This window comes from Copidosoma floridanum, unplaced genomic scaffold, assembly GCF_036245765.1.
Source record: "Copidosoma floridanum isolate Cflo_tuat_1 unplaced genomic scaffold, Cflo_Japanese_pri ptg000004l, whole genome shotgun sequence".
NCBI lineage: Eukaryota > Metazoa > Arthropoda > Insecta > Hymenoptera > Encyrtidae > Copidosoma > Copidosoma floridanum.
The window spans coordinates 12928223-12949124 of NW_028321881.1; the positions used below are offsets into that span (position 1 = coordinate 12928223).

General features: G+C 34.6%; 1 protein-coding gene across 2 annotated transcripts in view; it reads right to left on the reverse strand.

Annotated features, from left to right (window-relative positions):
* The window catches only part of LOC106635898 (uncharacterized), a 606704-nt gene that overhangs the window by 364431 nt on the left and 221371 nt on the right, over positions 1-20902 (reverse strand). For both annotated transcript variants that reach the window (XM_014348085.2, XM_014348086.2), the window contains exon 8: positions 18828-18971. In XM_014348085.2, coding sequence (XP_014203571.2) covers positions 18828-18971 — 144 coding nt within the window. The remainder of the gene's footprint in view (positions 1-18827; positions 18972-20902) is intronic.

Genomic DNA, 20902 nt, shown 5'->3' on the forward strand with positions numbered 1-20902 from the left:
AGGGTCTGTAATTGGTTTAAAAGTTTCACTAAGCACTTTTTCAGCTTCATTTTTCCCAAACTTCAATAGTCTATACTTTTTTCTAACAGCCTGACGTGCCTTCACTAACTGATGTAGAACATCTTTCTCTTGTTCGTACATAATGATAATGATGCTGACGATGATGATGATGCTTCAATGTCTTGCGACTGACTGTAATAATTGCACTAGGTATGTCCTAAATGTACAGCAAAATTATCAAAACCTTTTCTGTAGCGACCATTATTCATTTGTTTATCTTTATTTATAACAACAAATCCATGTTTATCATCATTCCAGCAATTAGAGCATAAATTTTTAAATTGAATGTATGGCATGTCAGAGTTTACATGATCATTATACACATGCTTCAAATTAACATCATCTTGACGGAATAAAACTAAAAAATTAACGTTATCCCTTACAAGATGCTTTGGGACTTGAGCATATGACTGACAAAGATAGAAGCAGTCAACATTTTTGTGTCTACCCATACAGAAAAAGGCCTTTACATTGTCTTGTTTTTCACAAGCTATATCATCAAAAATCATTATAGAATTTGGTAAAGCATCATTGGGTGAAACTACAGTCTCATGTTCGCTGAAAGGTAAGTATTTCACACCCTCTATGGGCTCCAATAAATCTTTTAAAAACTTGTATTTTGGCTGATGCAGCGATTTAGAATACACATACACATTCTCAAACTTAACACCATTAGGATGCACGATTAAAGCCAATAAGCTATTAGTTTTACCACAATTAGATGGACCGCAAAATACTGCGCGAATACTATCGGGGAGTAGTTCACCATGTCAATTTGAACGCTTTTCTTGTTTTACAATAGCGTCAAAATTCGGAACTTGTAATTTTATGGATTGTTCTTTGAATTCCATGTCTACTCGGTATGAAGGATGAGTGACAACTAATCTTTTAATTGATTAGTATATCGCTTTTATATTTTGAGCTCTTTATTGTAACCAATTCGTCTACTATAAATACATTATTTGTTTTCTCGAACGCTTAGTCATAATTCAACCTCTGAAGACTAATCATCATCATGTACCATCATGATCATGCATCGTAAGAGAGGACGAGGTCTTGTAAATAAAATCATAAATTCTTTACCAGTAGAGCTTCATTTGCCTGGATATCAGTATTGTGGGCCTGGTACTAAGCTTGCTAAGCGTCTTGCTAGAGGAGATCCAGGAGTTAATCCGCTGGACGCAGCGTGTAAAGAGCATGATATAGCATACTCAAAAAATCGACAAGATTTAAAAGCCAGACGCGAAGCAGATAAAATTTTAGCTGATAAGGCTTGGCAAAGAGTTAAAGCTTCAGATTCAAGTATTGGTGAAAAAGCAGCAGCTACCTTTGTGACTGGCGCTATGAAGCTTAAAAGTAAATTTGGTATGGGGCTAAAGAAGGAGAAGAAGAAGAAGAAACATTGTATTAACAAAAGGAAAAGAAAAAAGAGTAGCTTAAAAAAACAAGGTAGTGCTTTAAGTGCAATTATTAAAGCTGCTTCACAAGACATGAATACCAATAGCAAAAAAGCTCAAGATGTTATTAGTAGTGCTTTGAAAGGTGCTCGTACTGCTGTTAAAAAATCTGGTGGTAAAAAGCATGTTAAAATTCCCCGCATCTTACGCCTTCCTACTCAAATTGGTGGAGCTCTACCTCTGATACCCTTGTTTGCTGGTTTGAGTGCAACAGGTGCTATAGCCAATGGAATAGCAGGAATTATTAAAAGCATCAATGCTACTAAGTCAGCCAAAAAGAAGCTAGCTGAGAGTCAGAGACATAATCAAACCATGGAAGCTATTGCCCTCGGGAAAGGTCATTATCTCAGACCTCATAAAACTGGATTAGGAGTCTATTTAAAGCCTTACGTTGGAAAAGGTTTAAAGAAAAAAAAAAAAAAACAAAAAAAAAAAATCAAAAAAAGTTCAAAGCAGTAAAATTACCTGATCGAGCTCTGACCAACATAGATTTGATGAAATATTCTAAAATCTTAAAAATCCCACGTTTTCGTGGAGTATTCATGAGAAACAACTTACCTGCTGATGGCCCGCGGTTTTCTGAAACAGCTATAGTAAATCTTGATGATAAGAATGGACCTGGAACTCACTGGGTAGCTTATCGAAAATGTGGTAATAATGTTGTATATTTTGACAGTTTTGAAGATCTTCAGCCACCTATCGACTTAATGTTTTATCTAAAAGTTAACAATGTGAAATATAATCATAAGCGTTATCAAAAATTTAACTCTTACAACTGCGGTCATTTGTGTTTAAAGTTTCTTTCAAAACAAATATAACTTTCTTACATCAAGAGAAACCTCTTAGTTGTACTTTGACAATGATGGAAGAAACATTAACATTAAGCCTTTCTGGTACTTCTTCTGTTTTAGAAGCACAGTATTTTCCACCTATTGAATTATCGCCAAAACACAGCTACGTTCTTGGCTTAGTAGAACTTTTGTCATTCAACTCAATTCCAAATATTGATGAAAATTGTAATAAATTTTACGTTGACAATCAAGTTATTGTATTACCAATCGGTAGTTATGAGATCGAAGATATTAAGTCATTTTTAATTGAAGTATTACAACCTCGCAACATAACTCTTGATATTACGCCAAACAATAATACGCTTCGAAGTGTTATCAAGTGCAGTCATACCATTGACTTTAGACCTAAAGATTCTATAGGTCGTCTATTAGGTTTCACTCAGCGAGTTCTTAACAATAACACCACTCATATTTCAGACTTACCTGTAGCTATTCTAAAGATAAACGCATTAAGAGTTGAATGTAACATTACGAGAGGAGCTTACATAAATAGCAACAAAGTGCACACGATTCATGAATTTTTTCCAGCAGTACCACCAGGATATAAAATTATTGAAGTTCCTTCACAAATAATTTATTTACCGATGATTGGACGTATTATTGATCATATTCAAGTACGTATAGTAGATCAGGACGGTAATTTAGTTAATTTTCGTGGTGAAGTCATAACTATAAGATTGCATATAAAACCCTCTTCGTAATGGGTATCATTTATAATCAAACAAATCATGTAGGTAGCTCAATATGCACTCCAGCACTCAGTCAACGACGAGCTCTCAAACCGTTGAGACGTCAGAAAAAACAGTCCATAAAAGCATCGAGACATCTAAGAAGACAGCCAACACGTCGAAAACTAACTCATCAAAACATACAGTTTATAAAAAGTCTCGGTCTAAAAATAAAAAGCCCTGGTGGAAACTAAATTGGATACTTTTTTGTTGTATACAAAATGGACGAGATTCTAAGTATTCAGTCTCCAGTCGCATTTGACGAATCAATTGCGCACTATGAGATTCATGCTCATCAGCCGTATGCATCTTCAACATATGGTAACAGCGATGAAATTCGAATTTCAATTCAACATCAAGATTTGTGTCTTCTACCATCCAGAAGTTCTTTACATGTTTATGGAAGATTGGTCAAAGCAGATGGAAATACAGCAGTAACAAATACTGCTTTGATAAACAACGCAATCTGCCACTTATTTGAAGAAATAAGATATGAGATAAATGCCATAGAGGTCGACAAGTGCAAAAATGTTGGATTAACAACCCTTATGAAAAATTGGTTATCACTTCGTCCTGATCAAAAATTTATGATAAATGCTGGTTGGCTTGGTGTTGGAGAAGAAGCTGATGATCTTACAAATGATAACGGCTACTTTGATATCATGCTTCCACTGAATATGATTTTGGGTTTTGCTGAAGACTATCGTAAAATAGTTGTTAATGTAAAACATGAGCTTATACTTGCAAGAGCAAGAAACGATATAAATGCCGTGTTGCAAACTCCAGTTAATGCTAATGCTGCTGATCCCACAGCCGTAGAAACTTGGGAAGACTTTAAAATAGTAATATTGAAGCTCGAGTGGCTTATGCCATATGTGGTAATGTCAGATTCTCATAAAATTCGTTTATTAAATTATCTGCAAAAAGACAAGTTTATACCTATGAGTTTTCGAACTTGGGAATTATATGAGTATCCCCTGTTACCTAGCACATCCAAACATATATGGACAGTTAAAACATCAAATCAGTTGGAAAAGCCACGTTACGTTATTTTAGCCTTTCAAACTAACCGTAAAAATCAGAAAAATGTAAGCGCCAGTATGTTTGATCACTGCAACATAAGAAATGTGAAACTCTACTTAAATTCACAATATTATCCTTATGGTGATCTGAATCTTGATATAACGCGTAACCAGTATGCATTGCTATATCATATGTATGCTAATTTTCAAAATTCATACTATGGCAAAGATTGTACACCTTCACTGGGCAAACAGCACTTTCTCAATCGAATACCTTTAATCGTCCTCGATTGTTCAAAACAAAACGAGTCATTGAAAAATGCTCCAGTAAATGTGAGGCTAGAATTTGAGTCGCATACAAATTTTTCTGCCAATACGTCAGCTTATTGCTTAATTTTGCACGACCGTATAGTTCAATACAGTCCAATGAGTAGGGATGTCAAGAAACTTGTGTAGATATAAAGTTGATTCAAGGCTTTGCTAGCATCAGTTTATTTTCAACCACAATGAATAAAGGTCGGAGCAACAGCTGGAGTAAAGAAGAAGCAGAAAACAAACGACGACAAGAAGAGTGGGAAAAATTTATGAGAAGAAACGAGAAGAAAGACATAAGAGTTGATGAAACAAAATCTGCGGAAAAATCGAAAGATAAAGACTGTAAAATTGTCTGAAAATTAATATGTTTAATAAGCTTTAGTTTAATCAATATGTCACATAAACCGTGTACGAGTAATTTTACAACTAATGTTAAGTATCAAAAAATCCCAACTAAGGATGATGATGATAGAAATAAGAAATCTGGGCTGAAAAACTTCATCGATAAATATTCAACCAACAAAGGATCTTGTCCTAAAAATCAAGGTTACGAAAAAATAAAAAAGCAATAAAATTAAATACTATAATTGCGAAAGATGGAGTATTTTGTGGACGTGCAAGGTTTCAAGAAACCGGGTAATGATTATGTGCTCAAAGAATTGGCTATCCTCCCGCTCAATACTAACGATGCAGAAGCCCAAGTATTTCTTTTTAAAGCACCCTTCAGCTGGCGAAAATTACCTCAAAAGTATAAACATGAAAATTTATACCTTGAACTTTGCTATCATGGACTAACCTGGAACTCGGGAAAAATTGAGTATACAGAGATAGGAAATATTTTACGGGAGAATCTTGAAAATGCTAAAAAGATACATTTCATTGGAGATTTAAAAAAAAAGTGGCTTGAAAGATTTGGCTATAAGGTCACTGATATGACAGACTATCCACCGTTCGAACTCCCAAGATTGGTTACTACTTGCGTACATCACAACGGAGCCTACAAATCCATGTGTGCTCTTCATAATGTGAAGCGAATGAAAAAATTTTACTTTAATATGGAATGGGTTGATGATGATGATGATGATGATGACGATGATAATAATAATATAGAGCTATAAGAATGCATTGTATTTTAAGAACAACATGTTTAACAAAATCGTTTTGTAAATCATGTACATTTTTCATTTAATATAAACTGATTTTAAAAATAAAACAAAAAATGTTTAACAATTATTTCCCTACCACTCCACATCCTACATTATCATGCAACGCGCTCGCTAACACAAAAAAAAAGTTTTGTATCCATATAACTACCACGTGCACAAGCTGCACACGGTTTCGCACATTCAAACAGTGCGCGCAAATCAACGCTGCAGACGACTTACGCACATTGCATCGCGCGCAAACTCAAACTGCGTTGCACGTCACCAGCTGGCGCACGCGGCGCTACAGGCGCTAATGCACATTGCGCATAAACTCAAACAGCGCGCGCAAACTCAAGCAGCACTGCAGCTGGCGCACGCACAAGGAATGCGAGGAAGCCACAGCTCCTGCTCGCCCATTGGCTGCAGCAGGGACCACTCCACCCGAAAAGAGGGGCCCCTCGCCGCGGAGAGGGAGTGGGCCGAAATCGCCTGGCGACTCGAGCCCACCTGGGCCGGAATCGCCATAGCTTATCTACTCGTGCGTGTGTGCAATTTCAATAAGCAATTTTATTGTCAGTAAGCATTATGTCATTGTGCTTATCATAATAATGGACTTTTTAGGTCACAGTATAAGTACTATTCACTCTCTGGAACACACACCAATAAACATGTTTACAATAAATAAGATCATACAATTCTATTTTGGGTTCAGATTTGTTTTTTTCTTTGTACAAAAACATCTGAAACTTCCAACCCCTCACTTTTCTAATCACAAATTCATGCTTCCTCTGTTACCTCATATATGTTTTAATTACACAGGACCACAAAAAAAATAAGTGGAAGGGTCTCTTTCAGCAACAATGCATTTCTTATGTATTTTGAGGCGCTGACTTCATTCCCATTGTCTAAATTGCTCTATCACATCACAATTCTTTTTTATTAACGAAAAACATGTCCATAAGCGGCAATGCTGTAATTTTAGTAATTTAAGTAGTCCCCATGTTAACAAGTGTAGAAAATTGTCATGTGATAGAGCAATTTAGACAATGGGAATGAAGTCAGCGCCTCAAAATACATAAGAAAATGCATTGTTGCTGAAAGGAACCCTTCCGCTTTTTTTTTTTTTTGTGGTCCTGTGTTATTTTTAAAGTTTCCACTTCTGAGGTGCGTCACGTGTGACGCAATCCGCTTTTTTTATTTGTGTACGTACGACATAAAACTTATACATACATGAATTAAAGTATAATACAATAATTACAAAAATAAAAATCACGGGAGTATTGCTTTCTCAGCGAGATCAACTTACAGAACCAGTCAAGTAATTTGAAGAATATTTATTATGCTGTTGAGTGTATATATATTAATAAAAAATTTTTGTAATTACTTATATCTTACGTAGAGTATGATAAAATCGAAAACGTCATTTCTTTCAAAAACTAAATAATTTAAAACATAAAGCTTAAGCAGTAGATTTATTCCCATAAAGTTGGCTTATTGCCATTGGAATTTTGTCAAGGCGAAGAAAATTGTTTATACAGCTACCTAATTAAATATGGAAGGACAGTGTTATGGAAGAATGCTTTTTATACTTTCACGGAAGAAGATTAAGGATCTGGAAAAGTTATGAAAATGGGAGATACATACAAAAAATTTCTTATTATTGCACGGAGGGGTAGATGGCCCTATTATCGACAGTCGAAGAAAAACTTTCACAAAACTTATGTAACATTACAATTATACTAAATTATTCAATTATAATTTAGATAAATATTAATAGTACACTCAATTAACTGTAAATGTACATTCTTTTGATTTGAAAAATCAATAATAAGTATTTTTTATCAATTAAGGAAGTTGGGATACAACTTACTTAAGGACAAAAATGTTTCAAAAAAGCATATGTTGTAAAGAAATATTGCATGTTGTCACCAAATTTGAACACAATCGCGTCTAACGATTTCGATAAAAAAATTCATAAAGTTTCCCTTTTTTCGTCGTCTTTAACATGGGCTCAAATGTAAGTTGTCAAAAAAGTTGTAGAAAACTACCTATTACGCGTAACGTAGCATTGAGAATGTTCCATGAAACTGACATATTATTTATTACACCTTCATTGATTTACACGTCAAGTTTTTACAAAATCACGTCTGCAGTTATAGAGATACAAGCACAAACGCAAAAAAAATTTATCTCCAGCTCGTATGCTATATTTATGCTGAAGACAAGGATGTACAGAGTACACTGTCTGTCGTTAGCTTGACTTATTACGTGGCACGATGGGTTTTCACAAAATCACTTCTAAAAGTCGCTTTACTCAAAATTATGATTTAAAACTTTGTGTAGGCCTTAATGAGACTTCGTACTTTAATGCTATTGCATTAAAATCTTTACTTTCGAGATATATAGCACACTTTTATCAAAAGAAGGTCAGAATAACTATTCTGTTATTTAATACGAACTTAAACCTCATTTAGCAATAAAAAAATGAAATTCCATCTATATCTAAATATTCTTTCTTACATACTGCGTTTTAACTTTCACATATTTTATTTTCAGTGATATAGGGTACCGTACAGATAGTATTGAAGAAGTTATTATATATTTCTTCACACGACCTTGATTCATTTTTTTTTTTAATCTCTTTGTAAGCACACGTATCCAAGATGGGAGAAAGTTCGGATCACGAAATATAAGAATGTTGTAAAGAGACAATTTTACCCTTGAACAACAGAAAGTGACGGATTATAAAGGGAGAGCTGTATTAACCAGAAAATTTTTTTGAAAGTTTCTTTAAAAATAAGGAAATTATGTACACCAGTAAACACACACACACGTACACACACACCGATGGAGAGAGAGAGAGAGAGAGAGAGAGAGAGAGATTTTTTTTTATTTGAAAGCTAATTTATTATGTCAAGAGTGATACATCCGACAGGCAACTACTCATATACAAAGGTTTTCCAATTGTTACAATATCTACAACTTTTAAGCAACTATTACAATTTTTACAAATTTAATTTTTACATGGCTAACGGTTTAACGTAACTATACCCATATTTGCATTTAAATACATTCAATTTTATTTATACTAACAATACACCCGCAGGCTCATATGAAACATAGAAATTAATGATGACAATCATATCTTTAATACAGCCATATTAACATAGTCGTAATCATATTCATAAGCACCTTATACTAATACAAAAATATCTCATGGGTCCCTACGTGCTTGGTGATCCGTCGCTTTGTTTATCCAAGTAAAAACGATAAATAGTTGCCTTAAAAACGTCCAGCAAATCAATCTGCCTAATACCTAATGGAATGGTATCTCACAGTCGCATAGCTTTTTGGGAGAAGGCTGGCGCATATGACGACAGCGATGCAGAGGGATCATGAACGTCAGCCGATCACGACGGGCGGAGCGGATGCGCTCATCCACAAATCGAGGAAGCAGATCAAGAAAATACGATGGTTTACCCGAGACCAGAAGTTCATAGACAAATACCGCAAGAAAAGACTCCCGTCTGAAACTCGGTGGCAACCAACCCAGCCTTTTATAATAATGAGAGAGTGATGCATCCCACCTCTGTCTTAACATATACCGGACAACAGTATTACACAGGAGATCAAGCTTGGTGGCCAGGTACCCCGACAGTCCCATGTAGACCAAGCAGGCATGAGCGAAATGGGGCACAACGAGACTCACTGCAAGAATAGCCTTGAATCGAGGCGAAAGAGTACCACCTCTATACCAAAGACGATACAGCACCACATGTACCCCAGTACCACAGGTGAGATAAAGTGCAGTGATAACCACGGCGAGCCTCTAACTATCACAAATCTACGGAAAATACTCCAGCGCTGAGACGCCTCACGTGCACCCTCCAAAGCACTGCGCAGGTACGCATCTCTCGCCTCCCTTATGTCAGGCTGAAGAGCTGACCTCAAGCTCCGATACTGCAAAAGACAGCCAGCATCACCCGTTCACCAAGCAACCCCATACAATCGATCACGCGCCCTACAACGCTTACGCAGTTCCACGGTGAGCTATGGCACCGGCTTGCGATGTGCTCTCCTCTCCACAAGCGGCGCATGGTATCCAAAGATGAGCTCAACACTCCCTGAAAGTGCTCAAGCAACACATCCACGTCCTCACAGCCATGTACATCGACCCCAGACAGCCCCGACGCCATTTCCACCAAAAACCTGTCAACCGAGAAGTGGTAAAACTTTCGAACTCGCGGCAAAACTCCCGACGATGGCTCGATCAATGCATAACACAGGACCACAAAAAAAAGTGCCAGGGTACCAATAAGTGAATATATATTTCTTATTTATTTTGAGGTCTTGATTCAAGATCCGAAGTCCACAATGCTCCATCACGTCACTATTTTTACCTAACCTCAAAAAACACCAAAAATAATCATGAAAATCGCGAATTCCAGGCTCTTAATGCAAAGTAAAAAACTACGAGAATTCGAAATGTAAATAAACATTTTTTATAGTAGATGTACCCCATTTAATGTCCAAGTAACACGTGTGACATTGTAAAAAATTTCTAACCTCAAAAAACTAGACAATCCTTACCAAAATGAAAAAGCTTGTAAGATTGATTTGTAGATATGAATTTAACAGTCTGAGGGGTAGTTTTCTACGTACGTTTTGATTTAAAATAAGAATTCTGCTTATCAACTGCTTTATATCATCAAAATTAAAACCTTACCTCAAAAAATACTGAAGATAAACATAAAAATGGCTAAACATAGATATTGAGTATAAAGTTAATTGTTTCTTGTGTATTTTTGCGTGCTTCATCACAATCTACAGCTGAAATTGCTGAACTACGTTATAATTCTAACATAACCTCAAAAACATTTAAACAAAAATTCATAACACTAAAGATAGGTATACATTTGTAAGTGTAACCATACATTTGTCTTTACAACATCAGAATTAAATATATATCTAAATACGCTGACATCAATTGCGGTATGTTAATTTTATTCATCCTATGATTCGTTTCTTCTAACCTCCAAAAGCATTAAAATTTATCTTAAAATGAAAAATCCCATGTAAACATTTAAATCTAGTTAATTAAAGCTGTCTCTAAAACAGTCTTGCACGCATTTTGATGTGCTAACTAGGAACTTCTTCAATTTTCTCTTGATTGAAAACTATAAGATACTGAGCAAACTACTCATGAATCCCTTTCATTAACGAATTTCAATTAATTTTGTGCGTTCTTTTTGGTGGTAAACAGGTTATAAAATTTTTACAGTGTTATAAATATCACTAAAAAGTTTGGGTTACTTTAACAATAGCAAATACAAATGTCTTTTTATACATCCTTATCGTTTATTACCTTGCACTAAGGGCCAAGAATTCTCAATTTTCATGTTAGATTGTGGTGTTTTTGGAGGTTACGTAAGAATGATGACGTTAAGGAACAATTCAGAGTGAGTATGCTTTTTCATAGTTCTGAGATATGTTGCTAACTATGACTACAACTGTTAAATAGACAAATTGAAATCGATGCTAATTTTTTTCCCTTTTTCGTAAGGTATTGGGGATTTTTGAGGTTATAAATTTTTTGCAATGTCATAAATGTTACTCCAACAGTAAATAGAATGCATTTACTGGAAAAAATATAGTTGTCAATTTGTTAATCCTGATTGTGTATTGCTTCGCAGTAAGAGCCTCGAATTTGCGATTTTTCTGTTTACTTTCAGTGTTTTTTGAGGTTAGGTAAAAATTGTGGCACGATGGAGAAATTTTGACAGCAGATTTGGACTCAAAACCTCATAATACTCAAGGTATGTATATTTTCTTTTTGGTACCCTGACTTTTTTTTTTTTTTTTCTTTGAAATTTGTGATTCTTACGTTTATTTTTGCTGTTTTTTGAGGTTAGAGAAAAATTCTGACGTGCTGGAGAAATTTGGACACAGAATCGGATTCAACACCTCGAAATACACATAGTATGTATATTCGCTTATAGGTACCTTGACTTTTTTTTGTGGTCCTATGTTATCTATGTACAGATAGTCATGTCCGTTGATGTATGGAGCATCTGATGACACTGCAGCTCGCACCACCTCCCTTGAATTGGTCACTATCACGTCAATCCAGGTATTGGTTGATGAACAATGGTGCGTTGCACCTGTAAGCACGAGATACATTGAATTCTCAACTATTAGTTGTCGTAGGTGACGCACATAATAATCATTTCCCTACATATCAGGATTCAAATCACCCACTATCACAACATCCGAGAAGCGTCCTGAACTAGCCTGAATTATGATAAAGAAATCAGTAAGTACATCTCCCTTTGAACGTCTGTACACGGACGTAAAGAGCATATGACACCCCCGGCCAGGAAGCAAAACCAACAGCAAATATTGAGTGTCATTCAGCCGTGTTATCTATGGCGTTGCCATAATCAGAAAGGACAAGTCGCTTCGCATGTAGCAGGCAACTCCTTTAACCTGTATGTATTCGCGCCTTCCACCAGTCCCCCTTAGGTCACTGTCATTTCGCACGAGAATGTACCCGGGTATTCCAAAAAACGATGAACAATGGCGCAGCGTCAACCAAGACTCTGAGATCGACAAAATATTAATATGGTTCTGTTCCAGAAAAACTCGTACTTCAGGCAGATGCTCACGCAATGAACTAGCATTTAATTGGGCGATACGAATAAAGTTCCGAGCCCCTGAATCCGCCTGGTGAATATTAGGTCTTGCAAGTCATTTAAGTGCCCTTAGGTCATCCTCCGACGCAGTGGCATACTGACTGATCGTCCCGTTTAACATATACAAACTTTTCCTTTGCCCATACACATCTATAGTTAAGACTCTTAGCTTTAGCTTTAGCCTTTAATAATAGCGAGTAAGTAGCAAAGGACAACATTAGATAGAGCTTTATTACATTGCTTTCAGAAAATTTCGGGTAACTATCAGAGAATTTTAGGTCACCGAACGCTTTTTTCTTCTGCAGTATAAGGTCACGCACCAAAGTTGACTTAAGCTAAATAGCAAATGAGCCGAACCCACCCTTACCCCTATGCCCCGCCTCCATCGCACGCTCATTAGCCAATGGACGAACCTCAATGGTGTCCGACATAAAGGACTGAAAACTCAAAACCATCACAATCCTGTTCGCAACCTCAGACAAGTCATACTTGTTGAGAGACAAGCCCGTTACTCTCAACTGGTCAGAAGAATTGTCTGGGTACTCCCTCGCTCCATCCGGGCAATCAAGCCTTGTTGTTAATGCCATGCTAGATGCCTCTAACTCCACGATACGGCGGTCATGGTCATCCAGACGACGCTCAACAGGCTTGATCGACTCCTGGACCAAACGATTGGAACTTCTAATCTCCTTAAAAGGACCAGCAAACTGTTCTGAGAGTGTAAAGAATTCCCACCTACTAGGTAGATCGCCACATACATCCCCCTGCAATCCCCACGGTCCAGTCGCCGAATCAATCGCGGCCAGGGCCGCCCCTTCATTAGAGCCATCAAGACTATTACCCTCATTCAAGTCCATTTCTGAGTAAGAGTTTGATATAATTGGCTAATGAGCAGATGGCATGACTACTCCCCAAGCTGCGTTAAATTTACGAGAGAGCAGGTCAACCTGAGACTAAGACAGGGTGCGACAAGACGCAGCTCGAGCACGACGCACCGACTCCGACAACGCACGAGCACAACAAGAATCGGTTCCCTTATTTAGGGGTATATTAACAAAACACGATCTGTGATAAGCTCGATTGCACGAGTCGCACGTCCTACCACTACTCGATACCTTACGCGAACATCCAGAGCATAAGACAGCCTTGTCAGACATCGATCTCATGGAACCACCAATATCAACAAAAATAATCTACACGTAATAACACGTTACAGTAATAGGAGATTTGTACGTGGACAATTTAAACAGTTAAATAGACAAGTTGATTGCGTACATTAACAATAAAATACGATAAAATACACTAGGTTTGAATGACCACTAGCAATGGGATACTAAAATTAGCTAATAGTTTTGCAAAATTGCGATAAAGTAATTCTAAAAGGCCAGTTCACCAAGCTAATGATGACACACCAAGCACGCACCCACTATGCTATGCGCACGCAATTAAAATAAACGAAAGGTTGTAGATAAAAATATTTAAAATATTAAATGCAGGTCAATATACTACCATAAATGCCTACTGACAATACTGCATTTATTTACGCTAAAAATATTGAGAGTGATTACATCCGTTACCACGAGTCAGGAACTTAATAAAATAGTGGTGACGGATATCGCACATGGTTATCTCTATACAAAACACAAAAATAACGCACAGTCAGAGACAATTTCATAAGATAAAATAACCGGCACAACTTAATGCAATGATTTTTAAAAACATCACTCATGCGTGCTCGGTAGTTGATTAAATATTCCTCTCTCTACAAGGCTTAATTTGTTCTTCGGAGCAGCTAGTACTGAATAGCTAAGCCCTAACCCCTATTATTGGCCGTCGGTTTGCAGCATATGCAATAATGCGTTACCACATGCATAGCTGCCAGCAACAATGGGCCCAACTATCACAAGCTGAGCCACGCAACCACAGGTGTCGCCATTAAACGAGTAAAAGTGACCTTGTAACCCTGGCGGCACTAAACCCTGGGGATGATGAACCAAAACCAGGTACAGCAACAGAAGCGGACCAGCACCACTAACACACGGTCACAGGTCTTAACAGCAACACACTAGTCGGCTTCCAGGAGCCAAAAATAACACTGCAATATGATGATGCAAGCAATAACTTACTCAGCCCCAGGAAGTCATCCAGGAAGCCGTCAGAGGACCAACAGTCAGGACTCGGAGACCAAAAACAATGCCATCACCTGCTGCAAATGCTCACTATGGTGTCCAAGCAGCCAGGCAGTCGGTGGTAGAGCAGCCAACGATCATTCCATTGCGGTTAGGACGGCACTACCAGTTGACGAAAACAATATTCTCGAGCTCTAAGTGGGTTCCGAGCCATCAGATTGCGAGGTGGAAGCCCTCCTGGACCCAGGCGCTAGATATCTAGTAACAAAACTCCAACATAAGTATTATTCACGCAGAATTACAGACAAATATTGAGGAGCGCAAAAATTTGTGTACACCAATACCTACCATGGAAAGGAGAGAGAGAGAATTTTTTTTCAATTTTTTTGAATTTTAAATTTTGAGAAAAAGAGAGAGAGAGAATAGGGTCCTTAACCCCCGTGCACTTCACATACCGAACCCCTAAAATTATTTGTTATTTCATACTTTTCAGATGAAACCCAAGACAAATCCTGCGGAGATCGGTGGGTACATACGGGGGAGGGGAGTTTGGTATGCCCTATACTGTATATATTTATTGAGATATGCTATTAGCATATCTTAAAATGATGTTAAGTCTTTGTGTGTATATATATATGCTAATAGCATGGTAGAATTATGCGGACGTCCACTTAATTCCTAATATGTCTGCATTATCACTGTTGACATAAACACAGTTGTTCTATTTGTGAGTGTGATTCCTGAACATAGCAGAACCAACCAGAGCAAACTGAAGTGTTTGCACTACTGTCCTTCGACATACTGAACTACTAAAACTCGGGCTGCCTTTTTACTCTCTAAATGTATATAATTGTATGTTTTCTCTAGCGGTATATCATATAGCATATACCGTATATGCTTGAAAGGTAAAGCTCTGCAATAGACGTTACAGAGGATGTACTTCTCAGTCATTGGTGTATTCTGTAAACACTACAAGAAGTTACGATATCTATAGGTTGTGGCACAGTAGCAGCACTACTGTCAACCTGTACGAACAATGGATAAATTTCGCAGCTGACCTACGTAAGGCCAAGATTATAAGTCTGCAGAAAAGAGCTGCGGATTGCAGATTGCGTCAAAAAGAGTTCTCTCACCCTTATCTTAACTATATTAGGCTAAACGCTAAGGAGTACATCCTATATAACATCTATTGTAGATCTTACTCTTAAAGCATATATTTCTATAGAAAGCATAGAATTGTATACAATTACACAGTGACGACCACCAAGTATACCAAGATCACGTGTCAGAAAGACAGGTAGGCCAAAGGTTTTACATAGTCTGGTGGAGAGATAATTATGTAGAAGTGTTTGTGCTAGATAATATTGGAATTTGTGTCAAAAGGGTAGTGAATTTATATATGTTAAGAAGGTTTTATACATATATATATATATAAACAACTGTACATACATACTAATATAAATTGATTTATAATCCTACCATTAGTAATAATAGTGAATTAGTAATTATTTGTATATATAAAGTCCATCGATTTGTCTCCGGGGTAGTGTGAGAAAATAAATAAAAATAAGTATTATAAAGTAAATATTAAAGTATGTAAATGAGATTGGTAGAGGGCAGTGGGGAGATGGGTATAAAATGTTGTGAGGCAAAATAAAAGTAACGACTTTAATATACTGTCACCAAATTTACACATTCGCACATGTATGTATACATACAATTTTATTTTAAAACTTATTTTATAAATAAACTGCAATAAGAGTGTGGGTAGGTATCAGGGTTAATAATGGTTAGAAGCGTTTCAGTTATTTTCCACAACAAAAGTGTGGGGGATATGGGGGCAGTATGGGGGTATGTGGGGGGCACTGGGATCTATGGGGGGTTTGTGTGGAATACCTCACACAAGAGACTTTATATATATATATATATATATATATATATATATATATATATATATATATATATATATAGTAAATGGTTAGATTTAGGTATTTTTTGTGCTATTTTAAACTGAAATAAAAATTTTTCTTTGATACATACATTTAAGAAACTTGTTGTATGCTTCAAAATTGATTGCTTTTACTTTGATACATACTCTTACATATTTATTTTTATTTTAAGTAACCAGTTAAATACGAAGTCCTTATCACAGTCTTTATTTTAAGTTCTTTTGTTTTTTATGAAGTACAAATAGTAGCTTATAAGTACATTATAGCGTTATGCATTGTATAAATTAATATGATAAATTTCTAAATATAAATGTAAGAAAAAAGTTAAAAAAGTCTTATGAACAGAGATTTAATTTAACATGACACCCTTGATAGGTACAATATTATAATAAAAATTCAATATCACAATAATGATTAATTTTCATTTTACATGCTTTTTTATAACAACATAAAATTGATATGTTTGCAAATGTTTTTGACAATTACACAAAATCCTACAAATATAGATACATAAACTATGTATGCTTGCCATCCATTTACTTTTTAACTGTGTAAAAAATTTTTTCTTACCTACATCACAGTAAGTTTTAAAAGGTATGTTGCCTACTTAAATGTAAAGAAAAAAAACATCTCGCAAGGATTCGATAAAATAAACGTTTAATTTTTTAACCTTATTTATTACCTTACTTTTCTCTTGCTAGCCTTATCATTTTTGTCTTGAATCTTTTTTGATTTTTTAACTATTTAGTTATCTTTTCTATATATCTGTCTTCTTTTCCACAAAATTGCCAACTGTATATCTTTACTCTTAGTTTTAGGTGGGATCTTAGCTACTTTTTGTAGAATTAATACGATTTAACACTTTAATTCTAGCTTCTTACCTCTGGCCCTACATCTGCATCATAGGAACTTCCTTACAGCTTTCCTTGCCTATATTATGATACTTAAAACTGTTTTCGTAGTCTTTTTCTGCAATTAAGGTTTGTCGATTAACATATGCATCCTATAAAAAATGTACGCTGCGCTCGATAATTTTTACTCCATATTCTATCGAAGAGCCATTCACACAAATTAAAACAGTTATTTAAATTTAATAATAAACTGTTGGAATATGTAATTATCCTTACTAAAAGTTGTAAGACTGTAAGTTTTCTGGTACTTAAATGAAGATTTCATTAAAGTCTAAAATTTCTAAACTATTGTGCAAATACTTTCCTTTGTGTATGTTTGTCACAAAATGCTTAGAGATTTACGATCCTTTTAGTCTTTGCAACGTCTCCACTAATCATATGATTTTTTAAATAGTATTTTATAAAATATGTTTTTATTATTCTGAATACGAAGCTGTGGATACGAAAAGTCATAGTTACTAGTTATTAAGAAAAAGTATTTTAAAATAATGTATTATTTCATTTAGAAATTTTCAAATATGGAAATATTTTTAGAAATAAAGTGCAATACGTTTTTTAATTAACATGCGTCGGGACGGTACAATAGTTGGTCACTATCATGTGTATTTACAACACGTTGCAATGAAGCTGAATTCAATTGAAACTTAAGAATGTAAACTTTCTTAGTTCCTAGGTTTGGTGATCTTTGTCACAAATAATTTTTATTGGTCTCGGACTTCACGACGGTCGTAATAACTTTACCGACACTTCTATGTCACTAGAATTATTTCCTTACAACACCATTTCTTTCATCATATTTTATTGAATGTGTTACTAACCACTATATTTGATATGTCACTGATTTCAACAAAGCTTGTTACTTATTTGTCAACATGTAAAGACGAGTAATTAACTTTACTGGCTGTTTTGTAAAATAAATCGTCAACTTTTTTTCGTTTGTTTATGTTTATTGTTCAACTTTTTTAACTTTTCGGTAGTTCATTAATAAATCTTTACTAGATTTATTGTTTTTGTTAATTTCATTATTTCTTACCTAAACAGTTGCACTTGGTAAAAAAAAGTTGTAAGTTAGCACACTAAACTATAACTAATTATAATTTATGTCATTTCACTTACTTTTAAATGCCTCAAATAATCACCGTTTTTTGTATTAAAAACTGTTAAGGAAGCTTTCACCGTTAAAATTTTGAGCTAAAAATGGTTAAATGGTTAAAGCATAACCTATAGTGTTGTTCCAACTTATATGAAACTTTAAAAAGTAGTTTAAATAATTTAGAAAGTCATAAAACTGGCAGTATGGAATTCATCTACAAATTATATCTATAAAAAATACTAAGATATAATGATGTAAAAGAATAGTTAATGAATTAAGGTTTTGTTACAAGCTTGAGAACAAGATTTTTAAAATTGTCTTAGAAAAATTTAGTCGACGATTCATTGCAATGTACCAACAATAAAGACGTATTTATTACTGTATGACAAAATATAGCAGTAACATAATGGGTGATACCTATTATGGATCTTTATCAAATAATACAAAATTTTTGGTTAGACAAAAATATACTTACAGTACTTTTAGGCTTATAAGATCTTTAAAAGCCCCTTCAGCTATGTATAACACAGAGTTATGATCCAACTGTAACTTTCTTAACTTTCTTAAGGCGGCAAAAGATAATCGTTCAATGCGGTTGAGTTCATTGTAAGATAAATCCCTAAAAAAAAAGTGTAGTTGTTAACTATACAAACAACATACCATTTTCATAATGTAGAAAAAACTCCTTTTCAAATATACTACAAATAGATAACTATATTTTGTAACTTAAACTCTCCTTAATACAGTAAAAAAAAAAACACATTTTTTCGTTTTCAATTTTTGAATCACATGCATACCTTTGAAATGACTTTGAAAACACTACATCTAGCTGGTTTTGATTCGCTCAATTTAATAAAAATATTTAAATTGTACAAACGTCAATATCTGACCTATAAAATTTTTGGTTAGATATTTCTTAATACTTTGAGTTCGATTTATCTCTTAAAATTCCTTGAAGTTTTTTTGAACGGCGTTAAAATACAGATGTCAGAATTTTCAGCTTTTTTTAAGTTGCAACATGCCGATAAGCCCTTAAAACCATGATTTTTGGACACCACCTAAGGATGTACTTGTGATTCTTTGAAATTTCATTCTATATCATTAAAATACTCTAAGCTTCTTTTAGATTTATTTATGTAGCACACAAATACTCATACTGCAGAACCCACAAAAACCCCTCATTTATACCGATTTTCAGCACATAACTCATTTTTATTGAATGTTGTACTCAGTCAAAAATTATTAGCTATTATTTTAACTATAAAATATAGCTCTATTTACAGCTATAATCAGCTACAATAATAGCTATAATTGACTACAAAGTAGCTATAATCATGTACAAATAACAACTATAAAAAGTAGCTGTTTACAGCTATAAATTTCTAGCGAAATTTTAATTAACAGAATTTATTCAACAATTTTTTTTTTGTAAGGTATATCAGCCATACAAGACAATATTATCCGTATACTAATACTAAAAGTAAGGGGTTCAAGTATTTTTAAAGAACAAACGAAGAAACAAAAAAATGTTATTGTTAAAATTTTTTTTTTTATTGTTCAAAAATACTTGAACCCTCTACTTTCAGTGTTATTATACGGATAATATCACCTTATATGACTGATATACCTTTAAAAAAAAAAAAAAGATTATTGAATGAATTCTGTTAATTAAAATTCGCTAAAAACTTATAGCTGTAAACAGCTACTTTTTATAGTTGTTATTTGTATATGATTATAGCTACTTTGTAGTCAATCATAGCTATTATTGTAGCAGATTATAGCTGTAAATACAGCTATGATTTATAGTTAAAATAATAGCTAATAATTTTCGACTGAGCATGTTTAAATGTATAAAATTTTTTTATTCCGAATTAAAATACGCACCCATTAATATTTTTTTGTATATTTGAATGTGGCATAGTATTGAAAAATGACCATCTGTCTGAAAATTGGTCAGGTCAGTGTAATTTCTGACCGTCCATTAACAGTCAGTGACATAAAGTAGTTTTCTGTTGCAAAATAACTGTAATTCTCATTTTGGCCGGGTCAGGCTGACCCGTAGTCGGCAGACCATCAGTTTACAACTATTTGAATGCAAAGGATATTTTTATCTTAGTGTGATAATATTTAATAATAGAATTAATTATAATTTAAAAGTTACGTATTGGTTTTTAAGCTTTTGTTACCAGCACAGCAAAAACATTATAACCCCACATATTAAGAATCAAAGTTGTTATGTATACACACACACATATGTATATGTATATAATGGTCATTTAGATGTGTTTAAACAACTAACTCCTACGCATATCGATACGTCAAGTTTAACACTTTTTACACCTTATTAATTTAGAAACGTCACTACTTTAGTCGTTATTCCTATAACACTAGTCTGAAATTCAGACAAATGTTACAAGTATCATGACTTAAGAAGTAAATTTTTTTATCTTACAACATTTAGATGACTTTTACTGACTAAAAATAACTTTTTTAAGTTACTCAGATCAATTCGGAGACCAAATTTAAAACTTTTTATTCTAACTCGAACTT